Source organism: Odontomachus brunneus, unplaced genomic scaffold, assembly GCF_010583005.1.
Source record: "Odontomachus brunneus isolate Ranch 3 - 2012 unplaced genomic scaffold, Obru_v1 Obru_scaffold_005, whole genome shotgun sequence".
NCBI classification, from domain to species: Eukaryota; Metazoa; Arthropoda; class Insecta; order Hymenoptera; family Formicidae; genus Odontomachus; species Odontomachus brunneus.
In genome coordinates, this window is record NW_022639455.1 from 3,176,944 (window position 1) to 3,196,220 (window position 19,277).

Genomic DNA, 19,277 nt, shown 5'->3' on the forward strand with positions numbered 1-19,277 from the left:
CGATTGGTCCCGCCGGCAGCTGGGCCAAAAGGTCACCTTCAGAGTAGGACGTCGAACGTCGTGACTGCGGCGGGCGACGTCGGTCAGAGGTTCGTCGGCGCTCATCGAGTGCGGAAGGATCGTCGCCGTCGTCGCGCTCGTCAGTCAACCGCGTCTCCTTCTCCTTGGTGAGTCGAAACACTCGGTCGATCGATCGACATGCCGATCGCCGTCGCGGCCGGGCGCGCGCTTCACGACGACAAGGACTATATCCCGACGACGACAATCCGTCAAGCGCGGAAACGCGAGTTCCTCGTTCGCGGCGTGTCCAAGTTGACTTACGTACACATTGCCGAATCGATTGACCCTCGTTCTACGATTTTCCTGTGGACGCGACGCGGAGGTGCTCGTGAGTTAACCTGTCTTCTCGTTCTCAGCCGGAGAAACTCGCCACCGCTTGCCTTCGTGTGAGGATGAGCGATCATTCAGTCGCGGGCGAGGTCTCGTCGCGGTGATTTCACGCTACGACTCCTGCTGCGAACGGCAAGGTCAGGGGTTCAACACGACGAACGACCGAGTCGCGTCGTCGAGAGCGATATGCCCAGGACAGAACACGATCGATTCCCTCGTTGCTTTCGCGCCTCTGGTCAGACGAGTGGGACTATTACGGTTAATCCAATTATCGCAGGCGCCCATCACGTGCGGATTATGTGTGTCACGACGAGCGCGATGGTGCGACCGCGGTCGTGTCCGTCGCGCGTGATCGCGAGGAACACGACGACGTGTGCGGCTAGAGAACTCGTGATCGAGCTGCCATGGTGACGCGACTTGTGCAAAGTTCCCATTCAGTCAAGTGCCCGGTGAATTACTCTCGCTCGAGTGCCCGGTGAATTACGAGAGTTTGGCTGTAAATTGGAACGTCGTCGTCGTCGTCGTCGTCGTCGATGAGTCGGACGGAAAAAGCCCGCATCCACCAGCGATAACTTTGCAACACGTACAGCACACACACGCCTCAGCGTTGTTTACGCCTCGCGTTTTGATACGCGGCCAGATCTCGCTCGCGCACGTGTTATTTAATTTTATAATGCGAAGGACTGCGACCAGAGAGTCCCGCGCGTGTCGCAACACGCACTTCGGTAATTCCTGCCCGCCACGTCAAGGTACCCCTCGTGTGTTTTTGTTTCTCGATTGGAACGTCGCGAGAGATTTTCAAATTGCAGAGTCTCGTGATGCGACGCGAAATGCATTCCAGCTATGGTTCTCTCATTGGTAGCGAAAATTGGAAATTGCGGATTCCAACGTAATGACAGATTCATTAAATCTTGTTCACTGTGAGGAGTTTCATTAATGTCTTGCACACTGTGAAGAATAGTGAGTGATAAAAATGACAGAATTTGACAAGTACTTTGCATAATGTGCTCCATTGTTCTGTTTTTTTCTCTTTGCACTGAAGTAAGCTTAGAGCAACTACATGTGTAATTTAAGTCTTCTGGAGTAAGGTTAAATTCATATCAGTCAATGTAGCAATTATCCTGAAAATTGGTTCATATAGCACGTCAGGAAAATGTTTCAAGATTACAGATCTGTTCTGTGTCATTGCACAGATGAGGATGACATGGAAAATCATGTAGAGAGCAATAGTGATCTGGAATATGCTCCATATACATGTGACAGCGTCACTGTTACCAGTAGATCTTTATTGGAATCCAGTATGTGTGAGCATTATTCAGAAAAGTCTCTTGTTGCTAAAGTTCTGAGGGACATTGATGCAGAGAGAATGAACAGAATTAGTCTGCAAAATATCAAGCTTTCCTTGATATTTCCAGAGGCAAGCTTGCAATATTTTCTTTTATTTTCTTTTTTGTTCTTATCTGAAGTTTATACAAAATAAATGCTGGCAAATTTAATTTAAATAGATGTTTGGGAAGAGCAAGATCGAATCAAGCAAACACTCACTGAGTAGCTCTTCATTTGAGATAGAATTCAACATGCTAGAAGAAGAATATAAAACCACAAGCCTGCGCTTTCCACGCTCTATGACACAGACAGTTATAACATTATTCTTTACACAAAAAAGATGCTAATAAAAACATGGAAATTCACATTCATAACTTGGTTGCTACTAATGAGATAAAAATACAGTGAAGAGACAGAGAATATAAAACATATACAGAACAACAATTCTGTACTCACAGAGTACTCAACAAAAGTTCTGAACTCACACAGATATGAGCATCAATTTTAAATGTAAATTTTCATTTGACAGAGTTACAAGCGGTACTGCCGAATGATGGCTGAAAAGATGACTGAGGAGCCAGCTCAAAAGTTTATAAAACCTGGCAGCCACAAAGGCAAGGGCCTTGCTGTATTCACCAGTGGAGGCGACTCTCAAGGTAACTAAAAATGAACACTCTATGAATCATTGCGTCCACAGATATGTTCTAATTAGATGTAATTATATTAATTTTGGAATATTTCTGGTATTTTTTCCCAGGAATGAACGCCGCCGTACGAGCGGTCGTGAGGATGGGCATCTATCTCGGGTGCAAAGTGTTCTTCATCAAGGAGGGTTATCAAGGAATGGTGGACGGCGGAGCGTACATTGAAGAGGCAACGTGGTCGTCTGTGTCTTGCATCATCCACAAAGTGCGTATAGCGGAATCGCGAATATTGCATCATCATACTGATTATAACATTGTGTCCTTTTTTAGGGTGGTACAGTGATCGGCTCCGCACGGTGCAAGGACTTTAGAGAGCGTGCCGGTCGCCGGAAGGCTGCTAAGAACTTGGTGACCCGCGGAATAACGAACCTGGTGGTGATTGGTGGAGATGGCTCGCTCACAGGCGCAAATCTGTTCAAGGAGGAATGGCCCGAGCTGCTGAAGGAGCTTGTTGATTCTGGTAAGTGAAGAACGTTTAGAAATGCTTGTTTCGTCTCCGCGCTATATCTTACATAAGCTAACGTTATTTAACGTCCACTCAAGCGCGGTTACATCAACTGAATGCTAACCAACATGTCTGTTTTTCCTTCAAAATAAACATAAGCAGATATGTTTTAACTGTTAGTTTACCACTTGATTAGTGCAATCTGGGCCTTACTAAATTAACATAGTTGACTTTTTATGCTAGGCGATATTACTGCTGAGCAGAGCGAAAAGCACAAGCATCTGCATATTGTGGGAATGGTGGGCTCTATCGACAATGACTTCTGCGGAACAGATATGACAATCGGCACCGACTCGGCGTTGCATCGTATCATCGAGAGTATAGATGCTATTGTTAGCACAGCTTACTCTCACCAGAGAACGTTTATAATGGAAGTAATGGGTCGGCATTGCGGGTAAGTGAATCCTTGCATTTTTACCACAGGGAGAAAATCATTCAGGATTTGTATTATTGGACAATTAATTATACGCATTATAGAAGCGTCATAGGAGTCACAGTTGTTGCGCACGTGGAAAATATCACGTAATTCATAGCGGCTGGGCTCGACGAATCTTACGAAATTAATATCTAAATGTCGTTATCACGTTAAAACGATATCAGCTTTGTAGTGTCGACAGTTATGATTTATGAGTATATAGTACAGACAAGCGATTTTCGGCTAGGTATCTGGCTATCGTGGGCGCTCTAGCTGCGGAGGCCGATTATGTTTTCTTCCCGGAATGTCCGCCTCCCGTCGACTGGCCCGAAAAATTATGTAGAAAGTTGGAGCAGGCACGTTCGATGGAGATCTTTTTCCAAATTTTACACTGCGTTTCGCTAATTCCTACTAACTTGACTTAACACGAGAAATTGGTTTTCTTTTTCGTCTTTGTGTCAGTTTGTTTCTTGGTTGCTGAATGTATTCTTAATTAATAAGCATATACGCTGGACGTGCATTCCTCCGAGTATGATGACGTAAGGAGGAACGTGTACGAGAGATATACTCACATAAATTTTCAACAAAGATAATTAATAGATACGTAGATACATAGATGACGACGGTACTGAAGATAATTAGACGACAGAGTCTTTCAGGTACCTGACGATAGCGTCAAGTTTATCCTCGGAAGCCTGCTATTTCTTTATTCCCGAGTCTCCGACACGCGCTGATTGGGTCGAGGAGCTTTGCGAAGCTGTGCGACAGGCACATTTCTCTCTCTCTCTCTCTCTCTCTCTCTCTCTCTCTCTCTGTTTCTCTCACACCAGCTATTTTACTTCAGATTATTATTATTATATGGAAATGGAAATTTAGTTGGATCAATCAAATGTCTGATAAAATATGGATGAGCTAGAATTCCAGTTGAAATTACTAGAATTCTGCTCAAATTAACAAGATTTCTGATTAATTAAAATTTGCAACTGTTCAACTTGAATTCTGATTCATTCACTTTTAATTAGATATTTGGTTAATCCAACTAAGCTTTTTTTCTATATATATGATCATATTACATATTAATGTATTCTCTCTCTCGTGAAATAATAGTAATTTAGAGATATCTTATAAATACAGTATAATCTCTTTGAGATTGCAGATATTTTGTAAATTTTCTTGCTCCTCGCCATTTACCCTGTTGGCGCTTAGGTTGCCCGCGAATCTCTCTTACAAATATATTGGCTTTCACGTATGTCTGTCGGTCGGTACAGCCTTTTTTCAAATTTATATTTCATATAATTACGATGTAACGACGTTAATTTACACTATATTCTTGAACATCGTATCGAAGTAGATTTAGTTAGGTTTTACGATGTACCATTGCAGTTATCTGGCTCTGGTGGCAGCTATGTGTTGCGAGGCTGATTTTGTTTTCATCCCAGAATGGCCACCTGAGCAGGATTGGCCCAACAAGCTGTGCAAAAAGTTGCTGCAGGTTCGATGAATTTTTTTTTAGTTTTTTGAGACAAGTATCATTATGTTTGTTTCGCGTAAGTCGCCAAACCTGCAACGCGAATAGCACATTGCATTCTGCAGAATTCACTTTGTTTTGTTCTTTTAAACGGTTGCAGGCTGTTGCAATCATTTTAGTTATTTATCGATTGTTTGATTATTTGTTTATCGATATTTACTACATTCACTTTGTGAACACTTTTCGTATGTAATTTAGGGAAAAGATAATATTATTATATAAAATAAAAAGACAATGTGCATGCTACAACAAACTTACGATTTTTCTATAATGCTTGTGTTATGTGAAGTACTATATTATTTAATACATTTACACAAATATATGAAACACTATTAATGTAGGTAGAAGTATTAGAGTATTTTATACATATTACTTTGTATATGGTGTTAATTTTTTTTTTATTATACTTTTATACACAGTCTGTTATTAAATCTGTTGAAGCAAAATTTTCACTTTGGCGTGCAGAAGATTTTTATTGCTCTTACCTTTTAGGAGAGACTTACTGGGCAACGACTCAATATTATTATCGTTGCTGAAGGAGCTGTCGACAGGAATGGCGATCCAATTACTGCCGAGAAGGTACACAAAGTAGTTGTGGAAAAGCTACAGCAAGACACGAGGATCACTGTGTTGGGTCATGTACAAAGAGGTGGTAATCCTTCTGCCTTCGATAGAGTTTTGGTAAGATTCCGCAATCTAGGATTTTTAAAATGGAACTTTATAGAATTTGAAATTGGATTATTGAAAATTGAATACGTTAAATATATTCTATTATTATCAGGACCTTGAATAAGTTCTCGCTGTTTTCCATAAGATGGCGTTACCAGAACTGCGTGCGTGTAGTTTAAGATAGTAATGCATCTATAAGGAAGTACTATAAGCAAGCTTGAAATTCAGTGTATGTCAGTTCGCCGAAGTGTAAACAACTTTTTTTTTCATAGTGTTAAACATGTCGAGTTTCGTGCCAAAAAAAGAGTATTTGCAGGGAATTTTATTGCACTACTTTATTCAAAAAAAATCTGCGGCTGAAGCACACAGAATTCTTGTTGAGACTTACAGCGACCATGCTCTGTCGGAAACAACATGTAGAGATTGGTTTAGACACTTCAAAAATAATGATTTTGATGTTGAAGATAAAGAACGCTTTGGCGCACCGAAAAAGTTTGAAGACGAAGAATTGGAGGCATTACTTCATGAAGACTCATGTCAGACGCTAGCTGAACTTGCAGAATCACTAGGAGTTGATCACACAGTTTCGAAACGTTTGAAAGTATTAGGAATGATTCAAAAGCGAGGACATTGGGTGCCGTACGAGTTGAAGCCGAGAGACGTCGAACGGCGTCTTTTCACGTGTGAACAGCTGCTTCAACGGCAGAAAAGGAAAGGTTTTTTGCATCGTATCGTGACTGGCGATGAAAAGTGGATAACTCTAAGCGTAGAAGATCGTGGGGTAAGCCCGGCCATGCATCAACATCGTCGGCAAAGTCGAATATCTATGGTTCGAAATTTCTGCTCTGCGTTTGGTGGGATCAGCTGGGTGTAGTTTATTATGAGCTGCTCAAACCGAACGAAACCATCACGGGAGATCGCTATCGGCTACAATTGATGCATTTGAGCCAAGCATTGAAAGAAAAACGGCCGCTATACGAACAGAGACACGACAAAGTGATTTTGCAACATAACAACGCTCGGCCACATGTTGCACAATCGGTGAAAACCTACTTGGAAACGCTTAAATGGGAAGTCCTACCCCACCCGCCGTATTCACCAGACATTGCCCCTTCCGATTATCACTTATTCCGATCGATGGCCTGGCTGAGCAGCACTTCCATTCTTATGAAGATCCCAAAAAATGGGTCGACTCTTGGATAGCCTCAAAAGACGTATCGTTTTTCCGACGTGGAATTGAAATGCTGCCAGAAAGATGGGAAAAAGTAGTGGCTAGCGATGGACAATACTTTCAGTGACATGTTTTTTACGACTTTTTTTAAATAAAGCATTAATTTTCACGAAAAATCAGCGAGAACTTATTCAAGGTCCTAATATTATTCTTTTGTTAATTTTAACGCGTATCCACGCATTCTTTATCTATGTATTATTTATTAACACGTACGATCAACAATATATTACAGGGATGTAGAATGGGAGCTGAAGCTGTGATGGCTTTAATGGAGGCGACACCCGAAACTGAAGCGTGTGTTGTTACACTGGATGGTAATCAAGCCGTAAGATTGCCACTTATGGAATGTGTTCGTCGTACGAAAGCCGTAGCGCAAGTAATGGCCGATAAAAATTGGGACCTTGCAGTTCAGCTTCGAGGAAAGTAAGTGAATTTAAATAAATTATATCGGAAATGTTTAACTTAAAAAGTATAACGTATATCTTAACATCGATTTGTGATTTCCAGAGGCTTCGAACGTAATCTAGAAACCTACAAGATGTTGACACGCTTGAAAGCTCCAGTAGAAAGTTCCGATCCAACCAAGGTATGATCGTATTCTCTGCTCGCAAGCGAGCTTGTTTAGATGACCCAAAAGCATTTAAACTCTGCGCGGTGTTATTAATATCTCGGCCGATCGAACTGATAGTAGTGTATAGCATTGTAGTCTTAGCAAAATTTTGGGTCACTGATAAAATAGCATAAAAATAGCAATAATACATAGATTATTACATATGCTGTTTAATACTGCTTCAGGAAGTTATTAATGGGTGCGCATTACCGAAGGTAAATCAGTTAAGAACTTATTACTAGGCGTTCTCTTATTTTTTTACAAATACTACACTTGCAATATCCTGTGAACGTCGAGACGAAGTCGCTCTAATCACAGCACCTTTTTTCCTCCCCTAGCAATACACTTTATGTGGACAAGTGAGTTGATCCATACCTTTGGAATAGAGAATGCGTGCCTCATACGTTAGACACATTTCATTTTCGTACTTCACGTTCGCGCCTAGGCAGACGAAAGCATTGTGCGCTACTTATAACGTGCGACATCATACACAAGCCGTCATTCAGTTTCCTGTGCACGTTGCATGATGCGCCGTATTGGTTTTCACGTCGTTGTTAATCCATGATTTTCCTTACAGGATCATTATACATTGGCGGTCATGCATATTGGATCACCGTCTTGCGGTATGAATGCTGCGGTTCGCTCCTTCGTGAGGAATTGTATCTATCGAGGTGATAAGGTATTATATTTCATATACATTATGAGTCATCATATTCTATGTCTTAGTTGTACTCAATTCATCTCTTTGTCTCGGTGTAGGTGTATGGTATCTGCGACGGAGTGATGGGTCTCATTGGCGGTAGATTGAAACTGATGGATTGGCCTTCAGTCACCGGTTGGGTTGCACAAGGTGGCGCTTACCTGGGAACAAAACGCGCGCCACCCACAGAAGAACAGTTGCCGCAAATCGCTCAGAAGCTTAAAGAATTCGGCATTCAAGCATTGTTGATCATAGGTGGATTCGAGGTACTTAAAACGCATTTTTCAAACATTTTATCTCGATCGAAATACCAGTATCGATAACCAAGTGTATTTTATGTACAGGGATATCAAACTGGTCTGATGTTCTACAAAGCGAGAGACAAGTATGAGGAGTTCCGTATTCCTATCGCCATGATCCCCGCGACTATCAGTAATAATGTACCAGGGACGGAGTTTTCTTTGGGCTGTGATACAGCTTTGAATGAAATTACGGAAGTAAGTATCACAATGCTTTCATAAGTACAATTAGAGATTAATGATTGTTTCTTGCTTTCTTGTTTTTCTCTTTTCTTTTTGCTAAGAAAAACTAGTTATTGTCTCGATATTTTTAAATTTGGCTAATTCCTATGTCGATAAGTATTCTAGTATACAAGTCCATTATGTAGTTTTAGCGATTAACTTTAATAGTCATGTGGCTTTTATATGTATCGTCATTACAAATAAAAGTTTCTCTTAGATTAAATTTAGAAAATTTTTGAAGAGTTATTAGAAAAGTTAGAATAATATAGAAAGATTAAGAAGTTTAGAAAAATTCTATTAATTTGCTTTTAATAATAAAGTAAAATAGTTATAAAAATATCCAAAATTAATCAGCGGTTTCAAAAAATTTAATATTTTCAAAATATAATTCACAATTGTAAATTAATTATTTAAACATTAATCCTTTTTCTGTAATTACCCATCTTCTGTATATAATTTTATTTAAAAAACAATTACATAACATACACAATTACATAATGATAATACATAATTATCATTTTAGATTTGTGATCGTATTCGACAATCGGCGCAAGGTACCAAATGTCGTGTATTTATTATCGAGACAATGGGTGGTTATTGTGGATACTTAGCGACAGTCGCTGGTCTGGCCGGAGGTGCTGATGCAGCATATATTTTCGAAGAAAAGTTTAATATCAAAGGTATTTTAATTTTCTAGTATAACGAATTCTTTTACTCGTAATAACGTTTTGAAAAATGAAAAACTTAGGTGTTTAATGTTTAACATTATAATGTTTATATTATAGATTTGAATCAAGATGTCATTGCGATGGCGGCGAAGATGTCAGAAGGTGTTCAACGAGGTCTCATCCTCAGAAACGAAAACGCCAATCAAAATTATAGTACCGATTTTATGCAAAGACTTTTCAGTGAGGAGGGAAAGGGTTTATTCAGTAGCAGGATGAACATAATTGGTATAAGTTTTTTTTTGTTTGTATTAATGCTGTTAGGATAAATCAGATAGTTGTTATTTGAATATCTAAATTGATATTGCAGACTACACCTCGATAATATCCATTTATTATCTACTATTGATTTCTGTATCGCAGCCGGTCGGTTGCTTTTTTTTAAACTATGTACACTCATCACGATACTCGAGTAATTTTCACAATATTATTGGATAACAGAGAAATATTTAAAAGACTCAAATATTTAAATAGTAAACTCCAAATTAAGTTAGAACCTCAGTATACAAATATCTGTATATTGATATCACTAATTTTTACTTTTCCTTATAATTGAACTTTTATTATTTCATCTATACAATAGTTTATATCATTTAATTAATGAATTAGATAAAATTGTTTTTATTGCTACATTGCTACATAATATTTAATTAGATCGCTATACTAAATATTTGTTGTATTTTAGGTCATATGCAACAAGGTGGTTCACCAACGCCTTTTGACCGCAATTTAGGAACGAAAATGGGTGCTAAAGCTGTGGAATGGTTCAGCGATCAATTACGAAAATGTACCGGTTCCGACGGCAAAACCGTCACGACGAATGCAGACAGTGCTGTGATGCTCGGTATCGTAAGACGACAATACAGATATACATCGTTCATGGAGCTCCTCGAAGTTACCGACTTTGAGTACGTATTTTCTCCGATTCCTTGGAGAATTGTTTCAATATCTTCAGTATCGGACGTAATTCCCCTCATATTCTATGTAACTTCAGGCATCGTATTCCGACATATCAATGGTGGATGAAGCTGCGTCCTTTACTGAAGGTGTTGGCGAAGCACGAGTCGACGTACGAAGAAGAGGGTCTGTATATAACCGTTGAGGAAATGGATCTTCAAAATGATCCGCCACTCGTATAAATCGCTAAATGAATTATCTAAAATCGCGACAAGTAGATAGACAAATAGATAACGTTACACAAAATAAGTGTCGCTAACTGTGTGAAGAATAGATTCCGTTCGAAAGTATTGTATGACATTACGATAATTCTGCCTCCGCTCGACAAGGCGAAGGGAAACGATTTTTATGTGTACGTATTTATCAAATCGCGCGTCCGAAATATCCGATTGTTTATTGGTTCTTACGACAATAGCAATTGCAATAACAAATTCGAGATGCAAATTACACGAACAAATGCAACGGAGAATCCCGGATTATATTATTCTTCGGTTTTGAGAGTCGCGTTTAGTATCTCGAACGTAGACTCGAATTTTCCAACTCAGGTGAGAAATAGGTACAAAGGCAGTATCTGAAGCGCGAGAGATGTAAGATATACTTCAGTCATGCGAGCTCGGTTCGTGCCAATAGAAGTGAGGTCTCCCCGTTTGGATAACGACGAGATGGCGCGGTATTGTTACAATATATTTCCTAGTGACGTTAAAATCGCATTGTGTGCAATTTTGATGTATAGTAATGAAATTACACTAGACACTTCGATAAATGTAAAAATTTCTAGCGTATAATAAGGTACACGAAGTTTAGGCGCCAAATTATGGAGAATTACAGAATCGCTTTCATCAAACAGAGAGAGAAAGAGAGAAAGAGAGAGAAATAAACAGAGAAAGAAAAGGAACACGCGACAAAAATTAAGAAACCAACCAGTGATACATTAGAGACTTACATTTGATATGCTGCTCGAATCCGGTATACAATTTTGCTGTCTAGTAAGTTATTGTGCGATATTTTAATCAGTGCGTGTTTAATAGTTGAAATTTTAATTAAATTGAATTCACATATGCACATATATATGTGTGTATTTATATTTATTATATATAATATCCAAAATTATAACTCTAGAAATTTCAGAGTTATAAAATATCGGCTAGTAAAGCTATCGTAATATTTCACATTAGAATGTTTGATTTTAATTGAACCTCAGAATATGCTATTGAAATATCGCACCATGGTGAAACCATGGTACAATTATCAGAAACGAAAAACAATTCATGTTAACTTGTTAGCGTCTTTAGTGAACGATGATATTATTTTCGATGTTTTTATCATCGTGAATCAAAAATTAAATTCAAGAATTAAATTCAGCTTGACGAGAAGTCTTATTTCGTCAGTTTGCATTATACTTGACGTAACATCCGGTGAAACATTTGTAACAAGTACGATTTTCAGTTGCGACACACGGATCGAGAAGTGAATCAGATTGTGAAATTTCGAGAGTTTTACAGATTAAACTTTGTGAATTGTATTTGTGGTCTACTAAGGTATAGGATTAAAAATTAATGTGGCATTTTGTGCGTTGATGAAAATGTTTATCCTTCGGTTTAGCGTTTACTCGAAGCTATAAAAAGCTATTGGAGAATATACCTGTCTACCTCAAAACATAATTTTGCAACGGTGAACGTACGACTCACGCAGTAGAAGGGAAGAGATAGAAAGAGAGGAAGAGAGATCGACCCGTGAGTCGCGCTCTGGTTGCATGTAACATTAAAGAATTTCGCTAAAATTTAAGGCTTGTGACCACAAACGAGTACTTAGATTTAATTCCTTTTCTCTTACTATACTCGTATATTTATCTTTCGACGAAATCGTGCAAACTATTAATAATCTCTTGTAATTGTTTTCTCGGCGTATATAAGGTAGCGTTCTCGTCTCGTGCTCTTGCGAGATTCTATAGAGACCAGGCAGTTGCATTTTGGTGACCACTGGAAATTATAATTATGTCTCGCGTGCCGTACAACTCGCTCGCTCGCTCGTTCACGTTCGCATATCCGCTTGTATGCGTAAATGAGTAACATTACCGAGCGTGATTAACGGGAGTACGAACGTAAAAGAGATGGGAAGAAAGAGAGGGAGAGGGAGAGACTCGTGTATGTGTGTGCATGCATGTTGTATGTATGCGCCCGTTGTAGCGTGTACTTTTCATAATTTTCTCTACATAAGTAATTCGCGCACCCGCCAACCCGCTCGCGTGAAGAATCGCGGAGCACGCCACGATCTTTCGTTTTGAATGCCGCCGCACTTAGCACTCGCAACTCGCGTCGACTTGCACATAAGATTGGCTTAATAGATAACGTTCGATGCGTGCATGCGTAAAGAGAAAAAGAAAGAAGCAAGGACAAGTAAACAAACTTCGAAAGTACAATAATTATACGCGCGTATGTTACGAGTTTGCTCTCGAATTAGGGTATTAACGTAAGATCGTAAAATGTAATATACGTAAAAAGAGTTATAGATTGCTTGTTTCTCAAATCGTTATCGAAGTACGTATGTATGATCTACTACTTGGTAGTGTATACGACAAGTAGGAGATTATAACTCTCGTTTGAAAAGCAATCGAATAATACCACTAACACGACATTTAATCATTTAAACGTCGTATCGCATAGAGATTTTCTTCGTTTATTCGTTACTACAGCAAGAGGCTACAAAGGCAACCAAAGAGATCGTATTTGAACGAAACTGAGGCGCGATGATGGGGGAGACACAAAGGCTGTCGTCAATTTTATTTGTGTGTCAAATTATTAAGTCTATTCTTTTTAGCTGCATTAGCGCAGCAACTTTGTTCTTTTTCCCTGTGATACACTCGTTTCACTTCAGAGGAAAAAGATGCAATCTAATTCAGGTAAAAAGAACAGACAAATTCGCAAATTGTATCCGAGCATTGAAACACGTTTTATCGTACATTCTCGTGTGTGTCTCGATGAATTTTTATCATGAAAGCGACTATGTTGCTAGAACTCGCACCCGACGTGTTAATATATATTCGGACAGTTATTTGATTCGCGTATCTCTTCGTCGACATACTAATATGTATAATTAACTGTAGTTATGCAAGAACGATTCAACCTACATGAAGTATGTTTTGAGAAAAATGAAAATAAACATTTGATACATGATTTAAAAAGTACAGATTGCACTTTCTTTGCAATTATTCAAGAAGTTAAGCATAGTCAATTTTCTTCTTTTTAACGATATTCATTGATAAATTTAATCCTTGGCAATAGGTAAAAAAGATGCAACCAGTAGAAAGTGAAAACTGCTTTTTAATTAATTTTAGACGTTCATGAGGTTTGGATCTTTTTTGTTTTTTATGTAGAAAGTCGTATGAATTACTCATTGATAAAACAAAAACCAAAAAAATCATAATTTTGTAGATTGGATTATTCTTGTATAACTATGGCCAATTATAACATGTGTAATTATCGAGCGCTGTATTTATCGCACTGTACTGCAAAGCTGTACACGCAGAAACGTACAAATGGTACTCGCGTAATGTCGAACTGTTAGCTGTTCCCGGCGCATTGGCGCATTAAGGATACGCGTGTATAGAAATGAGATATTATTTTTAAGATTTCAGAGATATATTTTCGAGTCATTGTTGATCAATGAATTTACATCCGAGATCCGTGACGTATATATAGTATTACATTTATCATAATTTATTTTTTCTCTTCCGATGTGATCGGCATCCCACCGCACTTTCGACGGCGCGACGCGTATTATATTGTATACATTTGTCAAAAATTCGGAATTTCGATCGAGATCGATTGTCTAAATCGACGAACGTATAAATCTGGCGGTATGAATACGTATTATCATACACATTGACGATGTTGTATCTATGTCGTGAAATAAACTAAATCTTCTAAACATGTTACGCACACGTTACCTGATTTTGTGTTACAAAAACTATACAATAAATTATTAGATCTGATATGTTGTACAGATGATATGTTTAATTTCGTCGGCTAATATTAATCGTAATGATATGTCATAAAAATATCAAATATTTTATCGTATAACTTATTCGGTCACAAATATTTTTATGAAAATCTAGTAATGCCATTGAAATCGTTCGAGTATGTAGCTTTATTCTGATTTTTATTTTTATTTTTATTTTATTTTTATTTTTATTTTTTTACAGATATAATATCTATAATTATATATACTATAAAGAATCGAGTAAAATTTCTTCAAAAAGGATATATTTGAAATGCAACCCAAATGAAAATTCTACTTTTGCACTAGTTACGAAAGACAATTCGCGGAGGTCGCCATCTGTGACACAATAGAGCGTGACAACCTTAGAGCATATGGAGGGGGAATGCTGGTACGAAAGTGTATCCAAGAGAGAGAAAGTGCGAGAGAGAAAGTTATACGTTCCTATTCGTCCTCTGTACGCGTGCGTTGAAGTTGACAGGTTAGGTTAGATTATAGAGTTGACAGATGTTATTTATTTTCTTCTCATAGAGCTCTGAGAATTTTTTCAGAATTTTGTATTAACTTTTTAGTACTTCAAGAAAATGCAAGAAAACGCAAAAATGCAGTACTAAAAAGTTAATATAAAATTCTGAAAAAATTCTTCGAGCTTTATGAGAAGAAAATAAACAATTTTTATCTCTTGCTATTTTTCGGTAAAGTTGATAGAATTCAAGTAAAAAAATATTGAAACCAATAATTTTGTAGTCCAGCAACAACTGACGCATGTGGCGCACAGAGAAGGAATAGGAATGTATACCTTTCTCTCTCGCACAAATCTTGGAGACACTTTTGGTCTACAGGAGGCATACGCAATTCCCCCTCCATATATATATGCTCTAATGGCTCCTGCACACAGGACGCGGTAATGCTTGCCGCGCGGCGGAAGTTCGCGCGACAGCCAATCAATATGCTACTTTCCGTAATAACCTTCTAGCTCTTACGGAAAAACAACATATTGATTGGCTGTCGCGTGGACTTCCGCCGCGTGGCAACATTATCGCGTCGTGTGTCAGGAGCCATTACGCAATGTAGAATGAGCTTACACGGACACAATCGCCAGAAAATGAGCGTAGAATGGACACAACACTCGACACTTTACCGGTAGCGTCTGAAAATGGGCGTAGGGAACGTAGTTCTACCTCAAAAATGAATGCAGATGACGCATCGAACAGTGTGAAAATCGGTGTCGGCCAAAACGTATAGCGTGACCGCTCTTAGGTTTCTCTCTGCTTATATAGTCAAAGCCTTCATCTTATTATAAAATACTGTTTTATCGTTACCATAACATTCACCGTGTAAAAACTCTTTTGAAGTAGGCGACGTAAAAATGGAATACGGTATGAAGTCACGTGACTTCAGCGTTTACTGTATCTAAAATACGAAATTGCAAAAACTCCATAATATCGCCGCTAGCTTCGTGCCTATGTCACGCGGTCCGCTCATCAGCGATGAGACAAGAATAGAGCGATTAGACGTCGTCCTTTTCTAACTTACTATCATTGTACGGAAGAACAACGGGCATGAACTAGGCGCATTTTATCGTTATCACCGCGAAAATTCGCCTAACGAACGTAGTAAGGGCGCACTTTGTTAGATGGCGTCTCGAAAATGTGCCTAGCCTAGCGATTTAAATCAGGCTGGTGGCTGCTATCATGCTTCTTTCTGGTATGACTCACGTAGTGCCAACAAGTTGGGCCGGCGAACGCCACATTGCTCGGCGTTGGCCGCCGCGTAGCGTAGTGCGCGTGTGACGTTTCCGTGGTGAGTACAGTTGAAAGTGTGGCTTGGCGGGTGGTGAACTCGCCTGTCTGTCGTGTCGCGATCGTCGTGCGGTGAGGACTCCTCGGTGGCAAAATGGTCGCGGTGAAAGGACGCAAGAACTCGAGCAAGAATCCGCCGATATTCAGCCATGAATTCATCATACAGAATCACGCGGACATCGTCTCCTGCGTGGCGATGGTCTTCGTAGTCGGCTTGATGATACAGGTTAGTGTGCACGTCGATTCTTCTACCGGCGTCCTGTACCCGTGTCCTTTGTCCTGTAATTTTGAGAACATTCGATCTCCCAGGTTGTGCCAAACCAATCCCAGGTCGAACCAGTCGTATCCCCGTTCGCATGCTCCGTTCGGGTCTTCGTTTCTGTATCTCGGGCGAAATGAAAACTCCAGGAAATCGGGTGGAAATCGGAAAAGTGGGGCGACCATATGTTACAAGTAGTAAATATCGCGATAGAGTTTAATTGGATAAAGTCTAGTTGTAGGTGATTGTTTGTTGATTGTATTTGCAAAGATATATTGTATGTTTTATATGAAAACCTATCATCAACTATTAATGACATATTTTGAATTATAAATATGTATAGTTGTTGAACACTATAGTTACTGCAGTTGCTATATTTATTATGACATTAATTTTGAAGAAAAAAGATGTATCAGAATTATTTAATTAGGATTATTTACTGCATATGTTATTTTTATAGTCATATATATGATATATATCATATAGTCATATATATGATATTTATGGTTGTTATATGTAAAAGTTTTATCTCAAAGATTTTATCTAATATTATCATTTCCTTTCAGGTTACCTCACCATGGGCATATACTTTTGTTGCCTTGCATTACAATGTGACCAATTCTACTGAAGACCCAATAGTTACAACAAGGTATACTACAGGGTGGAAGGATGCATGTGCAGTATTCTTTTACTTTTTGATAACTATCGTACTGCACGCTGTGCTCCAAGAATATATATTTGATGTAAGATAGCTACTTATAATTAATTATAAATGCATATTTAGCTTTGGTGAACCTTTATTGACAAAATTGCTTTCTTCCATAGAAAATTTCCAAGCGGCTTCATCTCAGCAAGGCCAAACTTTTCAAATTCAACGAGTCCTGCCAATTGATTGTCTTTTATATAGTGTTTACATTGTGGGCCATTGATATTATAATCAGGTAATATCAGTAAAAAGATAATATTATATCTGATTTTCTAAGTATCAACCAGAGATGATATATTAAAAAACTATTATCTTTCTTTCAGGGAAAATGTACTTTTAAATCTACCAGCATTGTGGATGGAATATCCAGCGCCAATGTCCTTCTCTCTGAAGCTGTTTTTCGTTGCTCAGTTCTCCTACTGGTTGCACTGTTACCCCGAGTTGTATTTCCAACGAGTCAAGAAGGAGGATATTCCGCTGCGCGTTCTCCACGCGACTGTCGGACTGTTCTTCACATTTTTGGCTTATTTCTTCAAGTAAGATTATATAATAGCGCATTGTAGATATTTCTCTTTCACTCTTGTGCCTGTTTGCAATAATCATTTCTCTTGCAGTTTCCAACAGCTTGCTGTAATTCTGCTAGCTCTGCATTTCATGGGAGACGCCTTGCTACACAGTGCCAGACTGATCCATTTCATTAGTCAAAAAGAGAAAGCGTCGAGACGTAAGTTTCTCTTGTTGCTAAATAATAATCTACATAAAAACTGTAAGAATTAGTAATGCTAATATATTAATATATTTCTACAACTCCACAGTATCTTTCCTCGTTGCCAATTCAACGTACGCGTTCGCGCGTGTAGCGAGCGTCGTGCTGACAACAGTGGTGTTCATGTACGGTTTGAGAAAGTTGGAAAACAAATTCGACTTCGCCACCGGCAACTTCAACATCCCTGCCGTACAATATGCGATGGTATCCGTCATCTCGTTCTTCCAATCCTACCTACTGTATCTGCTCATTAAGAAACAACTAAAGTACGCACGCGAAAACGCTGCACCGGTCGTTGTGAAGGCGAAACCAAAACAAAAGTCGAGGAAGCGAGAAGGTAAGAGACTGTAGTTACACTGAATCTTTTTCCGTCATCCCTGTGCCAGATTTTATATCAATGATGCCAACATCGTATGTGTGCTTAGGCAAGAAATCCGTCCAGTCCGAGGACGACGAGCTCCCGGAGGTGGACCAGGCGACGAAGAAGAATCTGAGGAATCGTTCGTCGGCTAAAGCAAAATAGATGTCTAATAAATTAGAGAAATCATCCTAAGGCTGATCGGATATTCGATCCTATTCGTCTGTATGTCGTGAATGCGTCTGAATTGTGTCCGAGAACGCAATCGTAATACAGGAATTCGAAGCTTCCATACATAGTCGCTACCGACTCAGAGTCACGTCGTGCAAGATGCTGAAGTATTCGATACTCGGCTTCGTAGGAAAATGTATAAACGGACAAGTGGTTCTTATCGTTAAGCATTTCACGAAAGCGGTAGGTACAGGGATCCGCTATGATAACGAGTTTTTTTTCTCTTTTATTTTCTTTTTTTTCTTAATTATAATTAAATCGATCCTTTTGTGATTTACTCATTTTCGTTTTGTAATTGTAGATAAATGTTATATTCACAAAAATATTAATGCGCATTTTGGAATATTGTCTCTTTAGGCACGTTGCGTATATTTTCTAGGTACGTAAACGTGTGCAATCTTTAATACTTATTAATATTAATACTTATTAATATAGATTAATTGATAATTGAAAATTTGCAATTGTTCCTTCCTATTTCATCGTTATTTAAAATTCACGGATTTCCTTTTGCACGTGGCTTACTTCTGATAAATTTAGGGACAATTGATTAAGGAGTAAGTAGTCAGAGTATAAAAATATATAAATTTACTACAGTAATATATACATATATTATATATATATATATACAATAAGTTGCAGGAAAGAGAGTAAAGAATATACACTATATATATCGCACGAATATAATATTCTGGACCATAAATGTGTTATAAGAATTATGTCAAAAATATACATATCTTATTATGGAATTATGATACTGTTATGTTAAAATACAAATTTTGCGACTATTTTTTAATATATATATACCGATAGAGAACGAAGTCTCGTTATTTCAGCACCGTGTGCTTATCAAGATCATAGTTTCAATATTGCTTTATATA

The 19,277-nt window shown here is 38.5% G+C and overlaps 2 protein-coding genes across 8 annotated transcripts; both read left to right on the plus strand.

The window, feature by feature from the left end:
• LOC116850204 (ATP-dependent 6-phosphofructokinase) lies at positions 1-14,215 on the plus strand. Of its 7 annotated transcripts, none has more exons than XM_032828194.1 (18): positions 1-167; positions 2,246-2,372; positions 2,474-2,625; positions 2,691-2,880; positions 3,109-3,319; positions 3,588-3,696; positions 5,361-5,549; positions 7,001-7,191; positions 7,276-7,354; positions 7,564-7,593; positions 7,717-7,737; positions 7,956-8,057; positions 8,138-8,344; positions 8,423-8,575; positions 9,123-9,279; positions 9,385-9,552; positions 10,010-10,232; positions 10,319-14,215. In XM_032828194.1, exons 2-18 carry the CDS (start codon positions 2,267-2,269, stop codon positions 10,461-10,463), a joined length of 2,433 nt encoding a protein of 810 aa, XP_032684085.1. In that variant the 5' UTR covers positions 1-167; positions 2,246-2,266; the 3' UTR covers positions 10,464-14,215. The 7 variants fall into 7 exon arrangements, with proteins under 7 accessions (XP_032684085.1, XP_032684095.1, XP_032684113.1 ...); XM_032828204.1 differs by lacking the exon at positions 3,588-3,696 and adding an exon at positions 4,724-4,832; XM_032828212.1 differs by lacking the exon at positions 1-167 and adding an exon at positions 727-1,139.
• Positions 14,216-16,008: 1,793 nt separating this feature from the next.
• LOC116850054 (translocating chain-associated membrane protein 1) lies at positions 16,009-19,145 on the plus strand. The gene is made up of 7 exons (XM_032827859.1): positions 16,009-16,305; positions 16,905-17,081; positions 17,164-17,279; positions 17,368-17,580; positions 17,659-17,768; positions 17,860-18,147; positions 18,236-19,145. The coding sequence occupies exons 1-7, from the start codon at positions 16,174-16,176 to the stop codon at positions 18,331-18,333; spliced, it is 1,134 nt and encodes a 377-aa protein (XP_032683750.1). The 5' UTR covers positions 16,009-16,173; the 3' UTR covers positions 18,334-19,145.
• The last annotated feature ends 132 nt before the right edge of the window (positions 19,146-19,277 follow it).

What these genes read in the sequence shown, in the direction of transcription:
- LOC116850054 (XM_032827859.1), top strand. Translation starts at nt 16,174, where the DNA reads ATGGTCGCGGTGAAAGGACGCAAGAACTCGAGCAAGAATCCGCCGATA. An exon ending in TAGTCGGCTTGATGATACAG is followed by an intron (nt 16,306 to 16,904) that starts GTTAGTGTGCAC and finishes ATTTCCTTTCAG; the next exon opens with GTTACCTCACCATGGGCATA. An exon ending in TCCAAGAATATATATTTGAT is followed by an intron (nt 17,082 to 17,163) that starts GTAAGATAGCTA and finishes TTTCTTCCATAG; the next exon opens with AAAATTTCCAAGCGGCTTCA.
- LOC116850204 (XM_032828194.1), top strand. Translation starts at nt 2,267, where the DNA reads ATGATGGCTGAAAAGATGACTGAGGAGCCAGCTCAAAAGTTTATAAAA. An exon ending in CAGTGGAGGCGACTCTCAAG is followed by an intron (nt 2,373 to 2,473) that starts GTAACTAAAAAT and finishes ATTTTTTCCCAG; the next exon opens with GAATGAACGCCGCCGTACGA. An exon ending in AATACACTTTATGTGGACAA is followed by an intron (nt 7,738 to 7,955) that starts GTGAGTTGATCC and finishes TTTTCCTTACAG; the next exon opens with GATCATTATACATTGGCGGT.